The sequence below is a fragment of the Rissa tridactyla genome, chromosome 13, assembly GCF_028500815.1.
Source record: "Rissa tridactyla isolate bRisTri1 chromosome 13, bRisTri1.patW.cur.20221130, whole genome shotgun sequence".
Taxonomy (NCBI): Eukaryota; Metazoa; Chordata; class Aves; order Charadriiformes; family Laridae; genus Rissa; species Rissa tridactyla.
The window spans coordinates 4,390,388-4,417,163 of NC_071478.1; the positions used below are offsets into that span (position 1 = coordinate 4,390,388).

The window sequence follows — 26,776 nt, forward strand, 5'->3', positions numbered from 1 at the left end:
CGGGACAGAGGACTGAGCAGGGCAGGAGAGGTCCGGGGGTGGCAGGAGAAGCCCTCCAGGTCACAGCCGTCCTCCCCCGCTTCTGTACTACAGGGACTTGGGAACCAAACAAAAGCAGCCAGTAACTTTTAAGTTTAGTAAAATCATTTATATACACCGATGCGTAATATTTACAATATAATACTGATCCAAAATAAACTAACATATTACAGGTAACACTGAAAAGAAGAAATGAAAACGTTTTTCATACAGAGAAGTTAAACATGGCGTATGAGGACAGACTCAGATTTCCAAAAGAAAAACCTGAAGTAATGACAGCAAAACTTTGACACGTTGCTATTTCCAATCGAAAACTCTTTCGCCTAGTCAAGTCCTTCTAACTTTTTAATATATATATAGAGCTTAAAATAATCAAGTCACAGGAGAAGTCAGATATACATAAAATTTTGAAAAGGTCAAATGATTTCAGATAAAATTCTAAAAAAAACAAACAAAAACCCTACAGAGCTTTCTCATACCCTTTTAGTGTTCATACAAAGAATGTCATCTTTGATCCCACACGACCCTTCCATCTCAAGATATTTACAATATTCACAGTCTGCTATAAAGGATCAGTAGATTTATCACCAAGTAAAACCTTATATAATCAAGACAAGGTATCTTGCATTTATGTCAACTGAAAAATTAAAAACACAGGAAGGAGAAAGTAAAATACTACTTTAAAATATGTAAGTGAATCCATTAAAGTGTATTTAATTTTGAGATCTAAACCATAACTTTTTAAAGAGTAAAACAACCAACTTTCTCATAGAAATAAAACCATTTGACCTTGAATCTTCAAATTGTGTTTTCTTAATCTGTCCCTCCCTACCTCTGTTTTGGATCAGGCCATTCTTATTAACCACAGACAATAAAAATCTATAGTAAATCCATAAAAAGCAGTTCCTTATTCACAAAAGCCTTTAGAAATTCGACTTCCCTCCAGACACCAAAATACTTCACGGTCAGATGGACCCACCTCACTACCAGTAACAGCTTGAAATTATTCTGTTGTGTAAGTTAAGGGAGGATGAAGAGAGAAGGGACCCTCTAACGAAATCAGATCCATCTCCTCTGCTTATTTCCGACCTGCCCTGGATGTCGGCGAGCAGCAGTTGCTCTCGCACCCCAAGATGCTCCCCACCGTACCAAACGCACACTGGTACTGCAGAAACAGGCTGAAACCATTTCCTGGAGACCTCACACAGCAGCATAAAACCCTCACTACTCTCATCCTTAACACTACAGCAACCTGCCAGAGGAAAAAATAGCTCCCAGTGTGTTACACCCCACGTTGCTCACAAGGTGCTTGGATCACATCAGGCCATGGCGTGGCAGTAGTCCCTGCCGACTGCGCTCTGCATTGACTATGGAAGTAGCTACAATCTGATCCATTTTTTGCTAAGAAGTTCTGGCTCCCAAGAAACTGCCCAAGTGCCTTCCTCCTCGGAGGCAGAGTTACAAAAAGCTTTCGTGGGGGAATTTTTTGCACTTCCATTCAAACAAAGGTGATATCCTTGTTTCTTTCTCTATATTTGCCACACTTAAAGGTTCCAAACCAATGAGATTTCCCAGAAAAAAACCCCATGGATTTCAAGTTAAATAGAAAATGATCTATCATGTTTAAAGATTGTGTGGGTGTTGACATGACCTAGAATTTAGGGCAAGGACAAAAATGCATATAATCAGGCCTGCCAACTTGCTGATACTATCAAGAAATTACAAATACTCTTGTCTCTTGCTAAATCAGTTGTCATCGATACATGTCAGTGCACAAATATTCCACGTAGTGTCAGAGGTACAACTCTGGCCTACACAAAAACTCCCTGTTTCCATCAGAGAAAGTGATGGTCAAGTAGGGACTGCGGTTCTCACTCTGCAATAAATCAGGCATTGGAAAACTGTCAAGAGGGCCACGAGAAAGCTGACATGGTGCTGAGGAAGGATGGGAAATGACGTTATCTCCTTCATGTAGAAAAACGAAATCACTGCTTACAAAATTTTATAGAAAGAGTCAGTCGCTGGTTTGCCATCCAAGCTAAAGGTTGCGAGGAAGTCTGGTATAGAAAAAAGACAAAAAAAGAACAAGGCTGGACTGCCGTAAGAGTAAATTGGGAGGTTCATGGCTCAGGTTTGTAAACGTAAACCCAAAATTAATGAGCTATGAAATACAACAATAATGTTCAAGAGTCATTACTAATAGCCCTGAATTGGCACTTCAGTCTGCAGACCAAACTCATTCAACGTCTGCACGGGTTTGGTACCAAAATATCTCTATAAAAAGCCTTCAACCAGTCTCAAAAGAAAGAAAAGCGTCAGAAGGTAGAAAACTAGAAATATGTACAGATTCTTTTCACTTGTTTGTTTAATTAAAATTAAAAAAAGCAGCTTTTGGAGCCAATGTTCCAGACTAGTGTAAGAATCTGCCCTGGGCAGATGGTCCAGGCAGCATAAGGACGTGTGTCAAGGAGCAGCCCTGCATCTGTTGCTCCCCCCAGGAGGGGCTCAAAGGCATCGAAGAGACGAGGAGCTTGGACTCCAGAGGGTGACACAAGAGAAGGATCACCAGTGGATTCACACAGCAGCACTATGACCCTTGCCAGGATGACCTCTTTCAAACAAGAGGACAAGTTTGAAACCAAGTGTTGGATCTTCTAGAAAGGAAAGAACGGAGTACATGGGTGGAACACACACGACTGCTGACCTGGGGTCAAAGCAAATGGACCTTATTGTTGTCTGTAGAAGATCCCACCATGAAAATAAAAATAACTTGTACATAAGTAACTGGAACATTCTTCTATTCTGCCGTGGAACAATATGATAAAAAGAAGAGTTTTATGCTGAATGGCCAATTCAGCCTTAAAAAAGGTCTGAGGAAGATGGGGAAGAAGAAAGAGGGCTAAGCCTTAACGAAGGTCCGAGGAAGATGGGGAAGAAGAAAAAAAGAGGGCTACTGATTCGAACTGAAAAAATACAGCAAGCGTATGGACTTTGGTGCCCTTGTCAAGGCCAAGCGTGGCTCCTGGGTCATCTAGTGAAACAGAAGGCTATTCAGTTGCCTCTACATAAAGACTCAGAGTTTAGGCGCAAAGGGTAGCTATGAAGTTTGTGCTTCACAGCACTTGCTTCAAGTACTCACTGAGCAGGGTGTTGGGAAACTGTGGCTGTCTTGTTCACATACATAGTCATTGCAGCTGGCTGTACGTATAGCAGATGGAAGGCAGCTTCTGCAACTGGTTATTAAGAAAAAGAATGGTCTTTAACAATATAGTTTGCCCCATTCTGGGGGACTCATGATTAACAGTACATAAGTGATCATATATACCTCGAGGAACTGAGTTTTAAAAAAATATTACAGTACCAATGATTTTTTTTTTTGTATCTACAACTATACAGCATTTTCAAGCAGTATGGAAATTTAATGAAATAATTATGATTTATTAATTTACATAAAAATACTTTTTACAGTTAAAGAATAAATCTTAAATGGTAAAAAAAATAAGATTAAGAAGCTCCAGCTATTGAGAGTCATGGGAGTTTGTCTGCTCTTCGATAACTTGTTTTACTATTTCTGCCAGTTTTAGTCGATCCACTTTATCTGTGAATCCTCTGCCTGAAAAGAGAAGAGTAAGTAGTCAGCTGGGCACAAGGAGGAAAGCAATCACGGCTGGAGTCATACACTGACTGAACACAAAACAACACTTCACACAGAAATGTAGGACAACATTTGCAAGGGAACCAAAAAGAGTTATGGCCTCTAGTCCCATTAAAAAAAAAAAAAAAATTGAGCACTTAAAAACATAAATTAAAACCAACCAACCAAAAAACAGAATGAGGGAAGAGGCACAGCCAAGCCCTTGTGAACCTGGCTGATGCCCCGGTCCCCTTATATTTATCAGCATCTGCTCCTGGGGGCTGACCCCTCTGCCACCTTGTTTTGTCACGGAGCCATCTGAACAGCCTCACGGCAGCTGGCCTACTTTAATGCCACCCCTATACAAACTGGGCAGAAAAGGTGTCGCGCTGACACGGATGAGGGCAGCAGCCTCCAGCAGAAAGAGGGTAATAAGCAGCTGGAAGGAAACCAGCTCAGAACAGCTACAGTGGTTTCTAAAGATCCATCTGTGCTGTTACGTTCCTCCGTGGCTTGGTGCCTTCGAAAACTCTACCCTGAGCCTCAAATAGACATTTTAAGCAGAAATTTCAACCTCATAGAATCATAGAATCTTCATGGTTGGAAAAGACTTTTGAAATCATCGAGTCCAACCATACACACACCAAAATAACAAAACAAAAAAAAAACACACAAAAAAAACACAAACAAAAAACCAAGCAACCAAACAAACAAAAAAACAAACCAACAAAAAACCCCACAAACAACCAACCTACAATCTCTGCCACTACAGCATGCCCTGAAGTGTCAAATCTAGACGTTTCTTAAATACCTCTAGGTATTTCTAGAGTACCCATACTGGCAGATGGGCTTAAACAGTGTCAAAATCTAAATCAGTCTGACACAAACTCAAGAAATTTGTTTTTCTTTCCATACAAAAAGGTCCCTGCTTCCCCTCTTTCACCCAGCATTAGCACCATTCCCCATGGAAGAGAAAGAGTTCCTCACCATTCCAGCTGAAGCTCTGAAGAGTGTCTCGCAGCAGCTTACACTCTCTATTATACTTCCACGCCTCCTGCATCACTTCATTCAGCTTCTCGTCTTCATTCTCTCCTATTTAGGAGAACAAAGATAAACAGGCGGTTTGTCATTCTGCCTCGCAGCAACATTCAGAGCTTCAGTAAACAGTTCATGCAGTTATTCCTCGCCTCACGCAAACTAGGAAATCTGTTTGAAAGCAGACACTCCTGTTCAAACGTTACTTTAACAGCTTTACATGTCACTGTTGATGCCAATATTAGGCATGCACCAAAATTACAGTCCACAGACAATGCTTTCCTCTTGAGACTGACTAGGACAACAGGAGTTTTCTTTATCCTTCCTCACTACTGACAGGGACTGATCTTGAGGCACAGAAAACGTCAGTGCCTTGCACGTTTGGGAATGTAACTTTCTTAAAAGTGGCAACCTTTACCAGCCTGTGGTAGAATGCACTGAGCAATCACATCTCTGAGCTTTTCCAGAGCCACGTTGGAATCGTTACTTCCATTCTCAGGGTCATGGATGTAAACACCATCCTTTGGCTTAGTGCTGCAAAAGAACAAGGAGGAAACAATTACAATCGGAATGCAGCTCAAGTCCGTTACTCGTTGCAGAACTACATCAGTATAATGCTCTCTTTCACTCTCTGGAAAGCTGGCACTGGGAGCTAGATTTAGCATTCATTATAACAACGTCCTGCATTATGAGACCACTTTAAATACGAAGAAAAATAAACATTCCTTCAAATTAATTCAAGTAAGGGTAATCCTAAAATGCATTATCCTATTTTTCAGATAGGTAACCTGAACAAAGAGAGATTACCTGACTTTTCAGTAAATAGATGTCAGGATCAGAAAAAAATATTGGAATTCTTTCTCCCAGTTTGCCCTACCTTACTCAACATGTGACCCATCTTCTCATAACAGACCTGTTCCTCTACCTGTATAATTCCTTCCTGCCCTCACTGGCACATCTCAGAAGGCACAACATATTATGCAAGTATCACTTGACTTCAGCATGTATTACCCACGTCAGCACGAAGAGTGTGTCAACCAAATCAGAAATTCAGGAGCATGGGTACAATCAAGTCAACTTGTAACATGCTTAAAGTCATTCTCCGTGCATCACGGCTGCCTACACTTCGATCTTTCAGAAATGGCTTTAGAGTTACCCCAGTAATTTCCTTTTGCGCAGGATTGGGTTGTTGACAGAGTGAAGGGGTTTGAGACTGACTTTGAGGTCTTGGATTCTCATGTTCGCAAGCTGTTCTGCATGAGCCTGTTGTATCCCTGCAACCATTGCCTGGAATGAAAAGAATTGCACTCGATGTTTTAATTAGCTTCATGTGAAGCAAAGAACAATATATGGACAATGTTAGCCATGGACAAAACAAAATCCTATTTATTTCAGTAGTGCATAACAAAAATCCGGTTTGCCTTATGCAAGATATGATTGGAAGTACAGCCATCGACTGTGGGACAACACATGCCGACCTCACAAGGGCTGAACAGGACAAAGGATCATGTCTATCATATGAAAGAAAACACTCAAACCACCCAAGAGCTACCCAGCTCTCCTATGCAACATTCTTGATCAAACAAAAGGTTTAGACCTTGTCCATCATCAGCTGGGCAGAGGGTAGGATGTTATCAAGTGCCTCGGTGGAGTTGAGCCAGGGATGGTCCAGCACACCTTCAATGGTCAGCCGTTCCTCAGGTTTGACCTTCAGCAGCCTGGGAGAGGAATCAATCAGTCCATAAAGAGGTCTTTGTTGATTTACAGTGTGCTGCTCCATCTGGGATCAGAGCACTTCGCAATCTCTAAGCATTAGAGGGGCCAAAAAAGAAGCTCCTCCTAACATCTGAAACACTAAGCTGACCCAAAGGCAGTCTGACTTTCTACCAGCTTCACTGACCCTTGCTGCAGTGATATTTTAATGCTATCACAGCTCGTTCAGTTACGCTCAGCAACTCAGTGTAACAGAAAGGTGCTGACGGCCATTTTAGTAATACTTGTGTTCTGCTGAACTCTACATTCACATCCTCCCAGCTGGGAAATTATCTTCCAGATGGACTGGAAGTGATCCAGACCGACACTCTCTGGAAATGCACATCTAGAGCTCATCCACGTAATAGTCTATGCTCAAACCAAGGACTCTGGGCATGGTGAAGTAAGGCAAAGTTTCAAAGTTGGAAACCTGCTTGATGAATTAACTCCATGCAACTCCTTAGCTTTCCTCCCCCTGCAAAAGCATCAAGTAACGGACACTTTGGCAGGCTACAGCACCTCAAAGCGAGAAGGAACTTTATTCTGAGATATCTGAAAACTCCATGGGTTTAAATTTTACTAGAATGAAACCCTGGAAAGAGATTTTGCAGACAAACTCATCTTGTCATGATAATCACAACTGTTTAATAAAAAAAGTAAAATTTCACACAAAGTGCTGGCAAGTTATCCCATGAGTCTAATTTAGAAACAGAACGACTTGATGAGTTTGTCACACTTTCTTAGACAATACTCTAAATCAGCTCCCTGGCTGCAAAGCAGAATCGTTTAATGTACCAAGAAAGTGGAAATAACTTGCACAAAATGTCAGCAGGACCACAGGCTAGCTCATAAATTTCACTTGCGAGGCCATGCTGCCAAACGGGTAAGTTCTGGTTTGATGCTAGACCCAAGATCCCTGCATTCCCTTCCCGTAGGTTTTCAAAGCCCTAACCTATTATCAAGCGCTCCAGCTCATAAAGCTTGAGGTCAGAAATCAGCTCGACATGCTCGCAAGGAAGCAGCTGCTTGAATGCAAAATATGACCTCCAGAGGCAAGACCGCATATGAATACCTGTCCACATAAATAAAATGTAAACTTATCTAGAATTCTATAAAGTCTAAGTGTATTCCTCCACCATAAACGCAGATTCAGGCTCACTGGCTGGAAAAGACAAGCAGGAAAGGGAGTCCTGATAACATTAGTGAGAGAATTAGGTGAAGTCAACTGAATCCAAGTAACAACCTTCTGCGGGCCGAGTTTCATGGCCATTTAAAAGGCAATGAAATCTTTTGACTGCGAAGCTTCTGAGTGAAAATAAAGAGTTGACCTTGGTATAAGCAGAAGTTTCACTGCAACATAATCTACAGTTTATTTGGTGAAAGGTTGTGGGCTCTCCTGCACTGCTATAAACAGGTGCCGGCACCCTTCCCAAACAATGTTAAGTCCTTGGAGATTTTACAGCACGTCAGAGGAGACCATGACAGTTTAAAATTATTTAACTGATTTGATTTTTTTTTTCTATTTATGCTGTTATTATTCTTCCAGTTCCTCTGGTGACACAATCAACAGCAGTAAGTCCCTCTCACATTTTAAAAAAATAAGTGAGGTCAGGACCTCATCAGTGCCACATTCTTGCTTTCAAACAGGACTAAGGGATCCCCGTCTTTGAAACATTTGCAATTGAGTGATGTGCACTGCATGGAAAACAGTTTCCATTAGCGTTTAGAATAAAATATCAATGCAAAACCTTATCTCATAGTCTGACACCTTGTGACAGATCTTAACCTCCCTTTCCAGGCCTCTCCTGACCCCTTTTAGACTGTGTATGACGTGCACGGGGCTTTAATGGACAGATTACCAGATCCTATTACACTACCTCAATGTCCCCCGATTTGAACAGGGGTTTAAACATTATCATAGGAGATACGTGTCTAGAGAGCACTTGCAGATGCAGCAGCCAGTTGTCTATATTGCTCTGCAGCAAGGTAGCGAACCCGTTCCCAATTAGGACTAAATGCACAATGCACTCGAGCAACTTCAGAGACAGGAGACATCAAAAATTGAACACAACAGTTGGGGAGGAAAAAAAAAAATAAAAAGAGAGGGAAAGAAAAACATTTATGAGACTTCATTTGTGCTGAACGTGATAGAAAATTCCCCCCGCTTTTGGAAAAATAAGGCCTTTGTGACAAGGCACTTTCAAGTGACTTCCCAATTTCTTAATATAAGCAGAGATCAATACAACATTCTCCTCAACTGACTCACTTTCGCACAATGTCTTTCGCCATTTCTGAGATCTGGCTCCACTCTTCCTCTGGAAATTCAAAACTTCCTGTCATGATCTTTTTCCGCATGTCCTTTGGAATTGTCCGACTATGGTGTTTGGAGTAAAACGGAGGGTATCCACACAGCATCACGTAAATAATGACACCCAGGGACCACAAGTCACAGCTCTGAAAGCAAGGAAACGATCACTTTGGGGCGCAATTTGCAGCAAGCGGTGGTGTAGCTATGTTAAAAGTTCTACGCGATTCCCTAAGAAAACAGAAACACAGCTCAGCCCCCTCCTAAAGGTCCATCTGAAGACCTTCATGGATAAATACGGCAAATATGTAAGCACAAGATAACTCCACGTTGCCAAGCTAGACTACTTCAAGTAGCCAAAAGCAGCTTGTTTACAGAAAGTGCTCCTGTACATCTGTGCTCCGCAATGGTAAATTGTTTGGAAACAGCCAGTGCATCAGAGGCGTGAGCGAGCTGCGCATTTATTACATCTCTCAGCGTACTTGATTCCTAGTCTCTCAATATCATAACATAAAACAGAATACAGTCATCTTTTAGAATGTGAGACTAAAAAAAGAAACACCATCAAACAAACGCACTAGCAGAGATGTTTAATCAGAGAGGTCTGTAATGAAAAACTCATGTCCTGAAAGCCAGGGAGATGAAGAAGCTTCAGAAAGCCAGGAGCAGCATTTCAGGGCTGCTCACGCTGCACTCCCTCCTGCCCTCCCACCCCAGCCCTCGCACGAGTGTTAGCTCCCGTGTGATACAGAACAAGTTCGTTCAGGAGATGCATCCAGCCAAAAACCAGCTCAGTAAAGAAGGTGAATGCCAGATCTGTTCCCCATCTGGATCTCTGTGCAGTCACACAACATAGAGCCTACTCGGAAGAAGTGAAGAGGACCGTAACAGCCTAGACTGCAATTTAAGCTTCTGTTGGACCACATCCGTAAGGACACAGCTCTGTTATCACTTGGTTATGGTATGGTGCAGGCCAGGGCTGGCAGGACCTGCTCTGACCCTGACCATCCATTCCCAATGTTTCTTTTGTGCCAACGCTAGCATTTGTAAAGCTAATTATTTATTTTTACTGGCTTGGTTTCCAGCCCTATCAGTCCTCCAGGGGACTCCCAAAGGTTGACGCCAGCACAAGGATGGACAGGAACACACAGCTAAGTGTAAGCAGAAGCCTGAACTCCAGCCAGGTTCAGGTGACTGTGGAAAAAAAAACCCACAAGGGCAGATTTGGGGAACAGGGGAGGTTCTGCAATCCTTTTACACAGCCAGAAGTCTGCGCAGCTGCCAACTGAAGCAACCTCAGCACCACCTTGTCTGCCCCAGGCTGTATGTTCCACCGCCTACTCTGGGACAGCACCGGTGTTCACGAAGCTGCACAGACAAACTCAGCAAAGAGAGAATCCCTGACCCCAGTAACTGTTTTTGGACTGGATAAACACTGACCCAGGAAGGGGCCCCTCAAAGGCGAGACTGCTTCCTTCTGGAGGGAACACACTGAGCTCAGCTCATACTGATCATTGAATCATACCCGTGGCTTTTGGCTTCTACAAAAGATGTGGATGCTTGTAACAAAAGAAACTCCAAGGATTTACCCCATGTATGGATGCTTTTTGGCAAGTTGTTTAAGCCAATCTCAGATGGTTCTAGACATCTAAATTTCAATTTAGGTACCTAAATTCTTATAATTTTTCTGGTGACCGGAGATAATTTCTAATGAAATCAATGGGACTTTAGGCATGTAAGTAGGAAACAGGTGTCTAAACTCCTTGTGGATATGGCTGCCAGATTCTGTTTCTCAAGAGTCAACCCCCTCCAGCCATGACATACACACTTCCAGTTGATCCAATACACACACAGCTTAATAAAAATACTCAGGGAATCAAAGATGTGGTTTTTCCTCCAATTTAAGTCTGTGGGATAGAGCTGCTGTTCATGAAGGTGGATCACAGGCATTTCCACTCAGGCTCTGACCTGCTGTGGAAGGACAGCGTACCTGCGAGTTTATCACAGTCTATTTCGGGGAACCAGGCGTATGCCAGATGCTGGTTTTGCAGTGAGTCACACTTGGCAACGTAAGGATGAGGCTGCTTCTTTCAGCAGCCTTTCCAGTTAGTACCACCGTGACCGAAAGCACTTCAGAGTGACCGATCAGTTCTTTAAATGAAACATGAAAAGAAAATCACTGTATCACACCGTAAATCCCAGAAGATCAAGGCAGCTGAACCTTGTTGGTATGTGAGTTACTCCAGTTGGTATCTGTTTTCAAGGTTCTACCATTCTCTACAAGAATATGGCCCATATTTTGCTACAAGAGCCATGGCTCTTTGTTTCATTAAAGAACAAAACAGCTACCAAACTGTTACCAAAAAGAACAACACTGAGCATGAGCAACCACTTCCAGGTGTCTCTGGAACTGCATGTACCCTCTTACAACAAAAGAGAGGGAGGCCCCTTGGAGGGGGCTGTTACTGGAGAGTAAATCTGCTTCAATCCACAGAAGTGGAGCTCTTGAGCCCTGTGAGACTTTCAAAATTTATTAAAAACAACTTTCCCTGTGACTGGGGTTCACACGAGAGAAGGCAGAAGAAACTCTGTGTTGAAAAGACCATTGGCACCTGTCCAAGAACTCTGTTTATAAGAAATGCCTGGCTTCAGTCATCAGGCTGTTTCTCCAGGATGGAGAAGAGACAATCACAACCCTGAAGGCAGCAGATTTGTGATTAGGAAACCCACGTGGACTATTCAGTGAAAGTTATCTCTGTCTTTGCTTTAGCTCTCTATAGAAGGCTACTAAAACCTAACACTATATATCGAACTACTCCCTCTAGCACGTGGTGGGTTAAACAACCATCCTCGAAGCTGGAATCAGCGTAGATACTTAGCACTGCCATCAGAAACCAGCTCAGTTTAATCAAAATTGCCACTCTGAAAGAAAAACACTCAGCGGTTCAAACACTGCTAAGCTGGCAGGCGACGGTGATAATGATACACAGGAAAATGTTTTGGAATGACCAAAAAGGATTACAACCTTTCAAGGGCACTTTCAGTTGTAACTTTGCCAAGACTCCAGCAGCAGTTGTTATTGCCAATGGCTACTGCTATGGACCACACAATACACCATTGGCCATCTTGCAGGAGATCCCCGATACAGACAAGGCACCGCCACAGCTGCCTGAAGAAGACAGCCTAAACAGGGCTTTGCATATCCAGAAACTCCGGCTGACAGCAGGAAAGGGGATTCCTTTGAACCAGCCTCCTGTGGAAGTGAAAGAACTTCCCACACGGTCACACTGCAGCAGAATCATTCCACTCTCTCCAAAATCAATATTTAGTGCTCCCCTTAACAGTGTTTGTTATATTTTTCCTTTAATTAGAGGATCATTAATTAGGCTTGGACCAAGTGTGCATTTCTTTATCCGCTCCATCAGAAAGAATGCAGAGCCAGCAGCACCTTTCAGCGTGTCACTTCTAAACCGAGAAACACAGCAACCTGCACAGATTGTTATCTTCTAGTTTCCCAGTTCAACTGAATGAAACCTGGTCTGAACCCGATACATTTTAGAGGAGAAATACCACTGTCTATCTGGTCACTCTCTTTTAGAAAAGCTGAACGAATCACACTTATAAGAAATACAGCCCCAAAGACACTAGTTCCTTACAGCTGAAAATACACGTGTACCCAAAACAGCAAGCAACAGGACCTTTCCTACTTCTTTCTGTAGATCTTGCTTTTACTCAGTGTTAGATATTTGGCTAGCCAGACGTATTGCCGTCACAGAGATCAGAACAACTTCATTGCTCCTGGCCATAAGCATGTAATTTCAGGGCAATAAGTTTTATTGCCTTAGGTGATTAACTTCATCTATAGACTACTTCTACAGCAGACACACCGAGGGGCGAGGGTGGGGAAGACGCTGTGCTTTAAAGATACTGACTCGTGGACTATTTCATAACTTACCTTGTTATAAGTGTAAGGTGTTGGAGAGGTGGGGATAATACCAGATTTTTCTTTCTGATGTCGTCTTTGTGCCTCCAATACCTGTTGCGATGAGAGGGGGGAACAAAAAAAAAAAAAAAAAGGCAAAATACATCCCATTTACTGGCACCACAAACAGCAATACCTATGCCAAAGATGCCTGATGCTTTTCCATTCAGTGGACTTATTCCAGCTACTGAAGACTTTGCCAAATTCAAACTATTCTTCTTAAGAGTGGAACTTTCTACATGGGGGAAAATTTCAGCTTAACCATTTTGCTGCTCTGGATGAAAACTCCCGTTTTGCCTGAATTCAATCAATAGCTCACACCTGTTAAGAAACTCTAACACTTCCATGCTTTGCAACTAGAACTTAAACTGTGTTTGGGGTGTAACCCTAGCTCCAAAGCCTCTCCCGTGAGCAAATCAAATCAAACTTGTCCCTCACTGATCAAATCTGTGTTCCTGGGTTCTTACAAAAATCTCAGTTTAAATACGCTCAAGAAAAGCTTTTTACAGGTTTAGTAGTTCACTTGTTTTAAAAAGCCCTGTCTGGAATGCACATGGCCCTTCACCAGCAGGCTCCAGCTAAGGAGGCATTTTGAGGGCACTCGACTGTGGCTGCATGGTCTGATCTCCGCAATTGCTCTTTCTAGTCATTAAAGGCTGCCGACATGCCCAGTTCTGCAATTAAGTATCTACCTGAAGTTTTCTTTTAATTTCCTTCAAGACTCCAACACAAAGCACAAAAGAGAGCAGGGAAAGCAGCACTACAATAAACAGCCTGTCCGTAACTATGGGTTATGTCTTGACACAGGGGCCAAGCCAAGGTGAACAGATCACCCACCGGCACCACCCTCCTTCTGAGTAATTGCCTTTACAGAACCTTATTGTTTCAGCATAGCCCTTTTTAACGTCATCTTGAATGAGCCTGAGCTGGAAGAAGGATTGCAAAGCAGGAGCTTTTCCAAACCAACCGCTTTAATACGGTTAAAGGCCAATTGTCAAAATCCTGGAGTCATCTCACCAGTGGGAGTCAAGCCTGGGAGAGTCAGGAGGCTTCAGCAATAAGTCAGGGCTATGAACACAGTCTGGGAAATTTGTCTCATGATTTATCTACATTGCTCTAATCACAGTGGCACTCCATCTTGAAAGGTGGCTACTATACTCAAGATTCCTGCACACAGAAGTACTCAGTAGGACAGCAACGGCTTTTAAAATGACATGGTTATGGAGGCACAGGCAATAAAGATAATTATTGCCCTTTAGCCTAGAACTGTAATCGTTCGTTACCTGAGGTGCTACGTAATATGGAGTGAACTGCGGTGTCATCAAGTCACCTTGGTCTACTTTGGCAAATCCAAAGTCACACAATTTAACAGGCGCATCCTAAAATGACAAGAAGAGGTTTCATTACAAAATCTCATTGTATCAAGTTTTCTAATACATCCTTCTTGCCTTGTACTCATCTTACCTTTGCCACACTTATTCCTCTTTTGTATTTAAACCCTTACCATTCCACAAAGCAGTTAAAAGGTCATAAAGTGATCTTTGAAACCATCATTTTTGTTTTCCTGGGTGCTCTGGGTCAAAAGCAGTCCTCCTCTAAGCTTTGGGAAGCACCAAGCACATTGTAGGGAGGCCACTGCATATGCAGGGTGGTTAAGAGCAGGAGAAGAAAGAAACAGGCAAGTGCTACAGATGTCGGTCAAAGAACCTGTACTGCATGTTAAAACATCGTGATGACGCATGGGGAGGAAACGGGGCAGGATTCTATGTTGAGGTGGAGTCCCTGACCCATATTTAACAGCAGCAACACGGACAGCCCGCACTCCAAGCAGATCAGAGTATGGAAAAGCACGAAGCCAAAAAAGGTCATCAATTTTTGTCACCAAAACACTGCATTAATGTCATTTTACAGCTATTCTGAAAACCATCATTGGGCCATTTTACAGAATTCAGCAGTAAACAAAGAACACCAAGTCTTCATCTTACCAGAGAGTTATCCTTGAAGAGGAGATTCTCAGGCTTGAGGTCTCTATGTGCAATGTTTAGTGAGTGGCAATGCTGCAAAGCCAAAGCTATCTGAAAAAGGGCACAATAAATCAACTACAATTACAGAACTCCTCCTTTAGGCTGGACAGTTATATTAGCTTTAAAAAGGACATTGCCAACATAGCTTAGACCCCAAATATTTTAAATCCACTTGTGTAGAATTCTGAGTTAAGACAAGCCAGGCCATACTGTGCAATAGCGCTGCGAAGCAACGATCGGGAAATGGAACCCACCAACCTATTGTTTTCTTTTCACTCGAGGCAAAGAGAAAATAAAAGCTAAGTTGTACTGGGCTTCCCAACCATTTCAGTTTGACTAACTCGGGGCGTTATTAACGCCTCCAGAAGTGAAACAGATCACGACAGTGTCCTTTCACATGCTGTGCTAGGCCTACAGGGTAACTCAACTTGCTTGCACGCACTCCAGCAATTACCTTCCGTTTAGTGCTCAACAGCGAGTTCCTGCTTCAATATTCCAGTGAATATTTTATTGCACTTGTTACCGACTTAAGAGTCAACATTCAGGCAGTTTTATTCTTTAATTCTTGGTGGTATTGTCGGCAATTTACTCATTTCATATGATACTACACAGAAATGCGTTACTTGATTCTTTCAAAGACAGGTTCTTATCCTGCTGTGGTTTAGAAACCAGTAACCCAGCCATGAAAGCTCAGAGTGTACATTTGAAAGTGCAATTCATTTAAAGAAAACCAAAACATAACTACTTCAACAGCATTACTGCAACAAAAGTAAGGCAGAGCCACACGGCCCTTTATTTGAAAGTATTCCCATTGGCTTCTGTAGGATCCTACCCCAAACTCCACCCTGGGTGAAGCGCTGAGTCCTTATAAGATGGAAATTACTGTGACAAGACAACTTCAGTGTTAACTTAGCTCAGAAACAAATACAAACACATTCCCAGATAAAACGGGGCAGCTTTGTGACAAGGTTTTAACTATTACTGGGTACAAGGAACTAAGACCCTTAATTCGACAGTGATGAAGAACCACCAGAGGGAAGAATAAGACTTTAGCATTGCTTTCAAAGTTCATCTGTATAAACATTAAAGAGTTACTTGACACATGAATAACTTAAGTGTACACAAAGTCAGAATCCAATTTAAAGTCTTGTCTTTGGTATATTTTCTAAAGACTTCCCTAACATGTTAATCCTGGAGAATGCTTTGCATTGACAAAAATCAAATGGCCCAAAGGACATGAAAACAAACCGTCAAGAATAATTGTATACTTCCACCTAATTTCTTTGCTGGATGGAGCCAAAAAGGTAACAACACAATCACCATTTAATTAGAAACAAGTCAAAGCACAAGACAGATAATTAAGATTAAATGATTTGGCCCTCGTTTTTGCTCAGTACCAGACACTATCTCCCCAGCTTCAGGGGAAGCAAGTGATCGGGATATGGATATATTCATAAAGTCATGTCAATCTACAACAAACACTGTAATTTCTTGTCTCATGTTTTCTTTCCTTTATTCACTGCAGCGATCACTGGTGTGGGAGCAGGACATTTACTGTTAGTACCTCTAGTGTAGCCTCTCACCTACAGTTCATGTATCTTTCATTTGGAATGACAATATAACCTCTGCAAGAAGCAAACGAAGGCAACTCCAGCCCTTGGCTTCACGCCATGATGCCATTTGCCCTGCAGAAGAGCTCAGCCATTCTGACAGCAAGGTTCTTCTGGGTTGTGGTTCCTTAACAGGAACCTGCTGGTCCCATGCTGCAGCTCCCTAGAAAGGCTATCCCAACATAGAGCCATATTCTCTTTCCTGCAACCTCCCCATTAATCCAAGCTTCCTGACTGGGCACCACAAGTCATCCAACAGCTTGACAGTGAAAGGGAACAAGTTCACCCCAGAACTGAGAGGACCTGACACTGGGGATCCCCGCACTGGATCCCATGGAGGCCCTTCTACTTCGTCATCCTACCCACTCTAGCAGGATATAAGCTAGGCACACCAGATGCACTGCTAAGCAACAAAGAGCCTGATGGACACCAAAATCTCTAGTAATAAATATCGTGAAGGCTGTAAAGCACAACATTCAAGACTGAGCTGGCTAGAGAAATAGTGAGGGAAAAGTGACATCAGAACAAACAGCACAGAACACATGCACTCTAGTGGTACATTCCTCTTGTTCTCTTCCATGATAGGCAGGACTTTCATAAAACCAAATAACAGAACCCTGCTTGAAAACCACTGGCCCAGGACACATGTATGTTATCATCTGTGCTACCCGGCCCAAGAGGCGAGAGAAACACCAAGTCTGTGTCATGGCCAAGAGCGATTCTCAGACTGGAGCTCAGGAGCCTCGCGTGGTCTGGTGAGAGCCTGTGGACTGTTGGAGGTAACACTTTTAGAACAACAGTGAGGGACACAGCAGGAGGATTGTGCAAGAAGAGAGCTCTCTTTGGTGACGTGTTCTGTAGACCAGGTTAGGAAAACCATCACTACGGATAGCAGAGACACCAGGGTCCCAACCCAGAACTAGCCCACACCTTCCAATTCTTTGCTTCTATTAAAAAACTTCGGCATTGTCAGGTTATAACAAAGCAGGCAATGATCATTGGATCAGAACTGAGGATTATTTTAGCTTCCTTTTTTCCCACCCCCCCACCCCAAGAAATTGTTAAATACTTTAGCCATTGTCATTCACGGATTTGCTTATACATGGGTGTTAACTTGCCTGCTTTGTTACTTGGCTTGCTTGCTTCTCAGTAAAGTGCCGGTGCTGGCTGATTCTGTGAAATAGCTCTCCCCCTTCCATCATCTCCATTACAATTAGGAGCCGAGCCCTGTTCAAAAGCATTTCATTTTGTTATATTAAAAATAATAAAAAAATAACAGAATTGCTAAGCTAATAATGCATACTTCATATCTACTGACGCAGGCCAGAAGAGAGACATGTACTTGCATCTTCTACAGTTGTTCTAGCTACTTTGGTTCCGTAATTTTGACTTTAAGCACATAAGCTGCAGGATTTTCTGGCTCCCAGCACAACCTGACTCACTGTCAGCCAGGAATCTACCGTTTGCTCTTGACGTTGGGCTCCCACATCCAGCTGGAACAAACACCATGGACATGTCTACATGGGTGCATTCAGACAGACACAGGCAAGCTCCACCCACGCTTTCCATCAGCAAGCCAGTTTGGACCTGGAAGCCATTTAGATGCATCCATGTATAACTCTGCCCTCAAAGAATAACACAGCAGGTAGAGTCTTGCATTAAACGGGCTAAAGAGCTTCCAGGCTGGAGCTGGCGTAAAGCAGAGCGCACACTGGTCTGCGCCCATCCTTGTAGACGTGCTGATCTGCCTCGGCGCTAAAGATGTTCATGGGAACTTAGAAGCAGAAGGTTGAGGAATTATCTTTAATGCTTTTGAGTCTGGATACTCTACCTCGTTGTTTTAATTTACAGGTTTATTGACATAATTATGAAGGACAACGAATAGGAAGTGTGGAGATCAGGACTGCTAGAGCCTCAAGAAACTAACTTCTAGTTCTTCTCGCCACACAGCAAAATCAGATACATCTGAGACTAAGACCGGTCTCAGCTCTCTAATTCTCCCAGCTCTGATTTTTTTTCCTCAACTAATATCCAATTTGAAGACAACGTTTTTATCCCAAGCAATATTAATATATGAAAAATAAGACGTCTGCTTCATGTTTTGCTGTGTTCGTTTTCAGCAGGACAATGTACTGAGAGTTTACAGGGCAGAACCTAGTATTTTTAGAAACAATTTTCTCTTCCTTCTTCCCCCTCCCCCCGCCCCGTGAAGACTGGAACTCTGAGTTTCCCAGTGGCTCACAGGCACCACCGACACGTAAAACAATCTCACTTCTAGGTTGCAACAAAAGTCACAGCTCCAATCCTGCTTTAACAGTGCTTTGAAAGCAGAAGGAGGCTCGGCGGTTACAATTCAAGGCAATAAAGCAATATCAAAGCAGGACAGTAGCTAGAAGCTAATACACTCTCTCAGACAATGCAGGTATCACAGACTGAACCAATAAAAAAAACCTAAGAAATGAAGATGTATTCAAGACCAGTAGTGAAGGACGCAAATTCATTTAAATATGCAAAGGTCTTGGCATTGACGGGGGAAAAAGCAAGCGTTGCTTAGTCTGAAGTATAAATATCATATCTGGAACACCCTATAAATATTCATTTTGGTCACGCTGTGATTAAAAAAAAAAAAAGCAAACTCCACTATACCTTGGCCTAAACATGGAAAGCAAGCTGTGGGAATGAATCACCCTATGTAATCTTACCTTGGGCTGGATTCATGTGGGAACTGCACACTGTTAGCATAAACTTCAATAATTTGAACAATATTTGGATGTGTTGCACACATCATGTGCAGACGTACCTTGAAGAGAAGGGAAGAAACGTTACTGTACACAGTGACACGCACCTGACCGGTTCTGCTCCTCCCTCTGCCCCCAAAACTACGGCACACACGAACCCATGCGCTGCCAGCTGTGCTCAGCGCCCATCCCGTGCCACTTTAACTAGTCAAAAAATAAGAAATGCCTACAAGCGTTTATGTGGAGTGACCAAGAGCCATTACACTACTTGGACCGTGCAGGACAAAATGACCATACATTGCCAATCTGCTTGTTACAAACCATGGAATCAAACCCAGCACAGTTCCAGAAAAAGCCCAATCTTTAATTTCTTTGGGATTTTAAAATATATTTAAAGCTAGAACTAGCTTTCAAGCTGCAAGTGAGATATGATTGAAACCGAAAATTCATGAATAAAACTTGAAATGCCATAATTTGGCTCCTTTTACGGCCTCAAGATCTAGCACTCAAAAGATGTGAAGCCTCATCTCCGGTTCCGACTTTCTGAACCAGGAACCTAAGGAATTTTCCCCAGTTTAAAGCTACCTGGACTGCTAAATCAAGTCAGGGCTTGATGCTCTCTGTATTTTTTTTTTTTCCCCCCGCTGGGAATTTTAAATGAGAATTTGCTCATTAACATTTACTCTTCAAGAAGAAATGGAAGTTGCCTCAGCCTTGAGGACAATTATCGCTTCTTTCACTTTCATGACAACTTGAATGACTGCCCATCATTTTCAACAGACTGACAGTTTGGTACCTTGGCACGCTCTTGCCACCCACAGTAAGTCACAAACGGCATCAGTGAGCTTATCGAGTTTCTTGTGCACAGACAAACCCATACCATTTAGAGTGCAACTTGAAGCATTCTTAGCAATTCTTAGAGTAGTGACATTCAAGAGTGAGATGTATGGAAACAAAATCGGCTCTCATCTATTCATGTTACGTTATACGGGACATAGGGAGAACGTTATATCTCTATAAATCACACTTGTACATACACAGCTAACACCTACAGTAAACTCAGTGTTTGGAAGACCCTGTTTCACCCACCACCTCATCCTCTAGAAGCCGAGCACAGCAAGGCTAGAGGATCAAACCCAAGGAATCTTGCCCAGCAAGACCTGTGGAACACTTTTTTTTTTTTTTTATTAAAAAACATTACAACGATTCACCAAAAGGGCAAGACTTTGCGGTGTGTCAGAAGGCAGACAGTATAAACAGGAACTATACCTCATTTCTAGCTTTTGGACGATCAAGAAGAATTTTCAGTGCAAAGCGTTCTTGAGAGGATTTTTTCACGCAGACTCTAGTATTACAGCAATAAAATTATTCAGTCAGCAAGAATGTTAAAGAGACACTTCAAGCAATTGATCTGTAGTTACGAGTTTGCTCTCCACATGGGAATGAACAGGAATGCCCGCAAGCTGGAATATACTGGGCACCTGTCACCACGTCCCAGCTTGAAGGCCTCAGTTTTCAGCCTTCCACAACAATCTAACACGTTATGCGGAAACATCTAACACAAAGTTATATTTTCAGCAATGCAGAAAAAGTACTTCAGAGCAATGGGTTACTGCAGACAAGCCGAATGCACTCTGGACATTCGGCCTGAAGAGAGACTTCTGATGAAAAAAACCCAAACCACACAGTGGCAGTCTGAATATCTCCAACGGAGGGTGGAGCCTGCAATAAATAAAGCGTTTCTGAATGGAAAGCCTTGTTTTAGCAAGGCCACCAACTGTGCCGCACATGTTTTTTTCTCTTCTTCCCCCATTTAACATTAACAATTGAACTGCGTCAGAGGGAAGGGCCCACATATTAACAGGCAGCTAGAAGAATAAAAAGACAAAGGGATATTTAAATAAAGATCAGAGGCAACACAGCAACAGAAAATGAATGAGGAGAAACAATTGCTTGGACAGGAAGATAAATGGTGGCGATAGACAATCGTCCTGCCAAGCGTCCAGAAACAGAGAGGCACAGACATTTGTTTTCCAGCGCTTGTGAAAATTCCTGGTCCCAGAAGGGAGAGTTCTAGTTGAAAAGGGAACGTATGTTTTGTTTTACAGAAAGTGTCCGGTTCCTGCAGGGGTTAGAAATTCACAATGGGCAAGTCTGGTATGAGATGCAGCGCTCGTGGCGCTATCTGCTTTGGCCTCACATGATGATGTGAAAAAATAGCTGGTAAAAATAGCTAACGGCCGCACAGTGCTGATGCCCCAAGTGATGATACCGTAGACGGGAGCAGCGACCTTTGCACCGCACTGACACTACTAGTATCAAAAGGACAAAGGTGTCCCAGTAGAATTTTCTGCTGCCACCATTTCACAACCACCCCCCGTTCCTGCTTTGCTTGGGGAATCCGGCAGTGAGACAGGACAAGGCAGAGAGGCGAGGAGAGTTTTTACTTCAAACATATCCCATAAAAGACAATACCTCTCTCGCACATCAGCTGCCACCCGCAGGGAGTACAGAGACATTTATTTGTTTATAAAGAGAGGCTTCCACGTATCACATCACAATTACAATACATACTCACTTCTCCACAGCTAATGAAACAGGCTGAGATTACATACAAATCCCCAGGTGTATTGTCTTACCTAACAGGACCACTGATCCCAGCTCCCAGCTTCTGAGTCCAGTTAATGTTGTACTCCTCTAAAATGGAGGTTTCCTATTCAAGAAGGAGCAGGGGGAGGGAAAAGAGAGTAAAAAAAAAAAAAAAAAAGTATATAATTAATCACTACATCCCTTCCAAAAAAACCAGCTCAGCAGACCTGATTTGCAAGATACCTGAGCAGAGAGAGTCGGGGTTTGGAGTTTTGCTTCACCTAGGAAAATTAAACATAAATACAAATGCTGACATAATAATATATCTCAATTTAAAATGATTTCTGTGCAGCTGAGACTGCTCACCCCCACATTTTGAAACAGGATTATTGAGAACAGTAAATGAGGTCTTGTACCTTTAATACAGAAAGTGTATCAAGGGCATTTTTCCCCTGACTTTAAAATCCAGCTTCCTACCTATAAATGATCAATCACAATTGAACACAAGAGCCCAATTTCAACGTTATTATGTAAGTTTTGGTCATACACTAAAATGGAAAATTATTTTGCTGCTTTCTTAGGGTTTTGAAACCTTTGGAACCATTACCCTGTAAATTAAACCCTGCATGACTAGTTTTAGCTTGTCTGATAATGAACCAGGCTCGTGTTTATAATCCCTTTGTCCAAATCCATACAAACAGGGTTTGGTTGTGTTATGACACAGCTTGGGTGCTATCATGCTTAAACATGTCACAAGGCGGGATGCAAACGAAGCTTCAGCGCGCAGCATCTTGATTAACGCCGCTGCCACGTGCTGCTCCACAGACAGTGACCTAACGACAGAGCAGGGCTGCACGGTGAAAATGCTGTGGGCAAATACAAGTCAAAGTAAAACACGCCATGAAAACCTGCCTTTGTTCTTTTATGAATGCTGCTACCTATGTTAATCCTTCAGAAAGCCCCGCTTTCTGATAAACTGCAAGAAAAGGAGGTGGTAACAAAACCTAGCAGCGGAGAAGCGCAAGCAAGGAGGTAAAATACTTCCCAAATACACCGAAAACAAATGGAGGAATGCACCGCTCGCAAAGCGACTTTATTCGGACCAGATTTTCCCCTTCTGTTAACTTTGATTCAAAACACACAGCATTTCAGGAATGGCTCACGCTACAAGCTATGAGAAAACTGAGAACACTCGTGCTCTCAACCAAGGTATTGAAAAGGGCAGCCCCTAACCTGGCTGTCAGCCCCTGCGACAATAGCCATGGATTAACGCTCTTGCCAGGCTGGAGCCAGACCCCAAGCCACAGGAACAGAAAACAAAGCAAGGGAGGAAAGCTGATATTTAAGGGATTAGAGAGCGCAAAAAGACAGACATGAAAGGAAAAATTGCTTTTTAACGGAGTCTGGAGCGGGTACGACATAAATCATAAGTGACTAGCGTGAAAGCTGTAAAGGAAAAAGTTACAGTTAACGAGAAGTTTTATGAAGGGTTTCAAACGAAAAGGGAAGAAAAGCATAGTGGATCACGCACGGTTTGTTGTTTTCAAGTAGAAGGACAAAAAACCTTCCTTATCAATTCAACTAACATAAATTTCACGTGTGAGAAGTGTATTAGGGAAAAACTAATTTAATTTGCCTGATATTCAGATACCGAGAATCAAAGGCATCATAGTTGGAATGAAAACACAATTTTAGAGGAGGATTAATGAGCAGAGAAAGCATTTCTCTGAACTGGCAAGGACCTCCTCAGCACACCTTCAGGATCACGCTTAGTGTTTTGAAGAAAGTCAAACCACCGAACTGGAGAAGCAAATGCCAAAATACTCTGGAGCAACTTCGTGATTAAGTGATAGCAATTCCTCGTTATTTTTTTTTTTTTTTATAGAGCTTTGAAGTCTGCTGCTCCTGTTCCAAAACCAAAGAAGGGCCTGGCTGGCTCAACGCTTACCCCACCCTTTCAACGGCACAGGTTGGTGTAAAAAGAGATGCTGTCTCCACATACAAGCACAGTCTTGACTAAACGGTTTCTGCTGCCTCGTGCCACTTCTGCGGTGGCGCAGAGACAGCTTGCTCCGTTCCAGCTGAATGAGTGGAAATGAGAAGCTGATTAGGAATTGGAAAGCCTGTATCTATGAATCAAATGAAGTGAGAATAAGATCTGATAGTTCTCAACTCCTGACAGACAAGGTCAACAACTACAAATAAGTCCTTTTTTAATAAAAATTAAGTTCCTCTTTCATATTCTGCATATTTGCCAGTGCTTTAAATAAAAAGCCAACATTTTTGTTTTCTGCATTTTTATTTGGATTCCAATCTTCATTCCAAAGCAGCTTTACAACTTAGAAGTAAAAATTAATAATCTAGCGATCGAGAAACACTATTCACCATTTCCAAATGATATGAAATACAGTATTTGAGAATTTTGATGTCCATCAATGTACAAAATTGCTTACACCTCCTAGTTCAGGAGCTCCAAATCTAGCACCAAGACTACATACCTGCAAATCAACAGGAGTTTAAAACACTCAAACAGCGTGAAATATTTAAAATGTACAGATATAATACTGTACTCTGAAAATATCAAAATCTATTTCAACTGGTGAGCCTAAATGCCTTGCCTCTTCATTTAGATTAAGGTGCTGTGGATGCAGGCAGCAGAGGGTATGGTATCCTGTACTTAGCCCCACAGCTGGAGAATAAAATGCCTTACAGTAGCTCTGCTGCACAGCACTGAACTTGTAGACTGGCTGACAGGTCAGCTGGAACTGATTTGCTGCGTCTGGGAACAGAGGAGGCAGAAGAGTGCCAGACAGAGCGCTTTAAAAAAAAAAAAAAAAAAAACCAAAACCAAAAAAAACCACCAAACCAAAACTCAAAACTGCAGTGGTGCAATTTCTTACAGTAAACCTTTTTGTTCCTACTGTGAAAGGAGCTTTAAACTTCTGATCACTCCTTATATTAATTTCCAGAGGGCAAAGGGATTAAACTAATCTGAAATGTATTCAATGACAAAGAAGTTTCACACAAACTTTGAGAGTTGAGTTCTCTTCAACAGCACAATTCGCTTTCAGCAAGCTCGGGGTACCTAAAACAACAGTTGGAGCACCCTCCCATGCAGTCACCAGTCTGGGACGCTGACAGCCTGCAACGCGGCACTCTGAGACTTCTCCTAGGTTGATCTCCAGCAAACTGCTTTCAGACGGAGCTAGACATGCATCAGGACTGCACGGGGGAAAGCTCAGGCGCTTCTCAGTTTCCGCTGAATACCAACGGGAAAAGGTTTGAAAGAAGGTATTTTAAGCGTGATGCATACTCACTACAGTCAATTACAAGTATCCAGACTGCTGCTTGGACAAACTCCATGTATTCAGCAAGTGAAATGCCAACAACCAGCGTTACTTCACCACCACTGCTCCAACACACAGCCTTTCAGCCCCAGCTAGTTTCCCTCAAACAGCGATTGCTATCTTGAATCACACACCTTAAACCTGCAGACGCAGGTGAAAACCAATCAAACTTGAACAATAACTAAGTATTTGAGTATCAGAAAAATCAGCAAAATATATAAAAGTACTAAATTGTATTCTCGATTCAGACAATGCCTATAACCTAAAAGATTTGCCCAGAACCCATTCTCAGTCAGAACCACTCCAAGGGGTGTGGTTCTGAGGGGCAGGAGCAGATACGGGACTGTCCCTACACTTACACAACTGCTTCGGCTTTTTTTGCTTTGTTTTTAACCCCCAAGAGCTCTGATGTAGATCTTCACCTTCACAAGAAATACCACAGAAATACTTGAAAAACCTTTTTGACAGCTTTCTGGATAGCTACTTCACCTACAGAGACTGATAATGAAGCAGGAAGAGACAGCATACAATTTCGATACTTGATCTCGCAGCTTAATTACAACCTGAGTTGCCTGAACACAGTGCTTAGATTTCCTTCTACTTTGGGCTTTTTTAGTTCAAAAGGCAAGACCCACATATTTTAAATCAATCCAGATTTCAACAACACAAGACTGTGTTGCTACTTCTCTTGCATTGATTTTTGCCCCCAATGAGCTTTGTAAAGACAAATCCCACAGCGGTAGACAGCAGGGCCAAGGAAAGGTGGCAAATGCCAAGATACATGGTCATTTTACCTACATCCTTAAGAAATCCACTCATCTTTTTAAAGTAAGCATTTTTGAAGGCATCCAGAGTCTGTGACAGCAAATGCTTTGCAATTTATCCCAAAAGGGTTTCCCCAGCTTCTTCGGGAAATCCGCTCAGCCAGGTCACAGCAGGATTCACCGGGAAGCGCTAAGCTCACACACTGATTGCCGTTGTAAAAAAAGAAATCCTGAATCTGTTCAGCTCCTCCACCACCACTCAAAACACAAACATCCCACACGCCAGATTTGTTTTCATGACAGCATCCGAACAGGAACTCTGAGATGGACTGAGGCGACAGCATTGCCTCCACAGCCAGGGACTGCTGTGAAGCAGAGACCCCGGCTCCCGGCCGCCCCGGTTCTGCTCCCCAGAGTCTCAGCACCGATCCCCCGAGGCCGGATCCCGTGGAAGCCCGTCTGCCTGCAGCTCCCATTTCCCTGCCCGGTGCCTGGCGCTCCACACCGGAGCCCGAAGGCAGCCGCGTCCCGGCGGAGGGGCAGCGAGGAGTAGAGCCTCAGCCCGAGAAGGGGGGACCTGGCCCCGCCGGGCCTCAGGGCCCTGCCCGGGCTGCCACCTCCCCTGGCCAGGCAGGGGACCCGCTGCCTCCCGCCTACCTTGATCATCTTGTCCATCTCGGGATCCTCCGACATCCTCCCGCGGGGCTACGGGTGGCTGGGAGGGGAGCGGGAGCCGCCGGCCCGTCCCCAGCGAGGGAGAGCGGAGGCCGAGGCAGAAGGGAGAGAGGCGGCGAGGGGCGCCGGCGGGGCCGGTCCGGGGGCGCTGGGCCGCGCTAAGCGACGGGCAGCCCCGGAGGAGCCTTTGTGCCACCGCCGCACCGCCTCATCCCCGGCCGGGCGGGCCGAGGGGGGGTCCGGGGCCCCGCGGGGAGGCGGGGGAGCGCCGCGGGGAGGGTG

General features: G+C 43.3%; 1 protein-coding gene across 6 annotated transcripts; it reads right to left on the reverse strand.

Annotated features, from left to right (window-relative positions):
* Positions 1 to 126: 126 nt before the first annotated feature.
* MAPKAPK5 (MAPK activated protein kinase 5) lies at positions 127 to 26,710 on the reverse strand. Of its 6 annotated transcripts, none has more exons than XM_054219276.1 (14): positions 26,477 to 26,710; positions 21,759 to 21,832; positions 20,389 to 20,464; positions 19,084 to 19,181; positions 17,500 to 17,608; positions 14,733 to 14,822; positions 14,031 to 14,126; positions 12,721 to 12,801; positions 8,727 to 8,914; positions 6,306 to 6,426; positions 5,865 to 5,995; positions 5,121 to 5,242; positions 4,661 to 4,765; positions 127 to 3,652 (listed from the first exon to the last, which is right to left on the reverse strand). In XM_054219276.1, the coding sequence occupies exons 1-14, from the start codon at positions 26,510 to 26,512 to the stop codon at positions 3,558 to 3,560; spliced, it is 1,422 nt and encodes a 473-aa protein (XP_054075251.1). In that variant the 5' UTR covers positions 26,513 to 26,710; the 3' UTR covers positions 127 to 3,557. The 6 variants fall into 6 exon arrangements, with proteins under 6 accessions (XP_054075251.1, XP_054075252.1, XP_054075253.1 ...); XM_054219277.1 differs by having other exon boundaries at positions 5,127 to 5,242; positions 26,477 to 26,706; XM_054219278.1 differs by lacking the exon at positions 20,389 to 20,464 and having other exon boundaries at positions 26,477 to 26,492.
* Between the last annotated feature and the right edge of the window lie 66 nt (positions 26,711 to 26,776).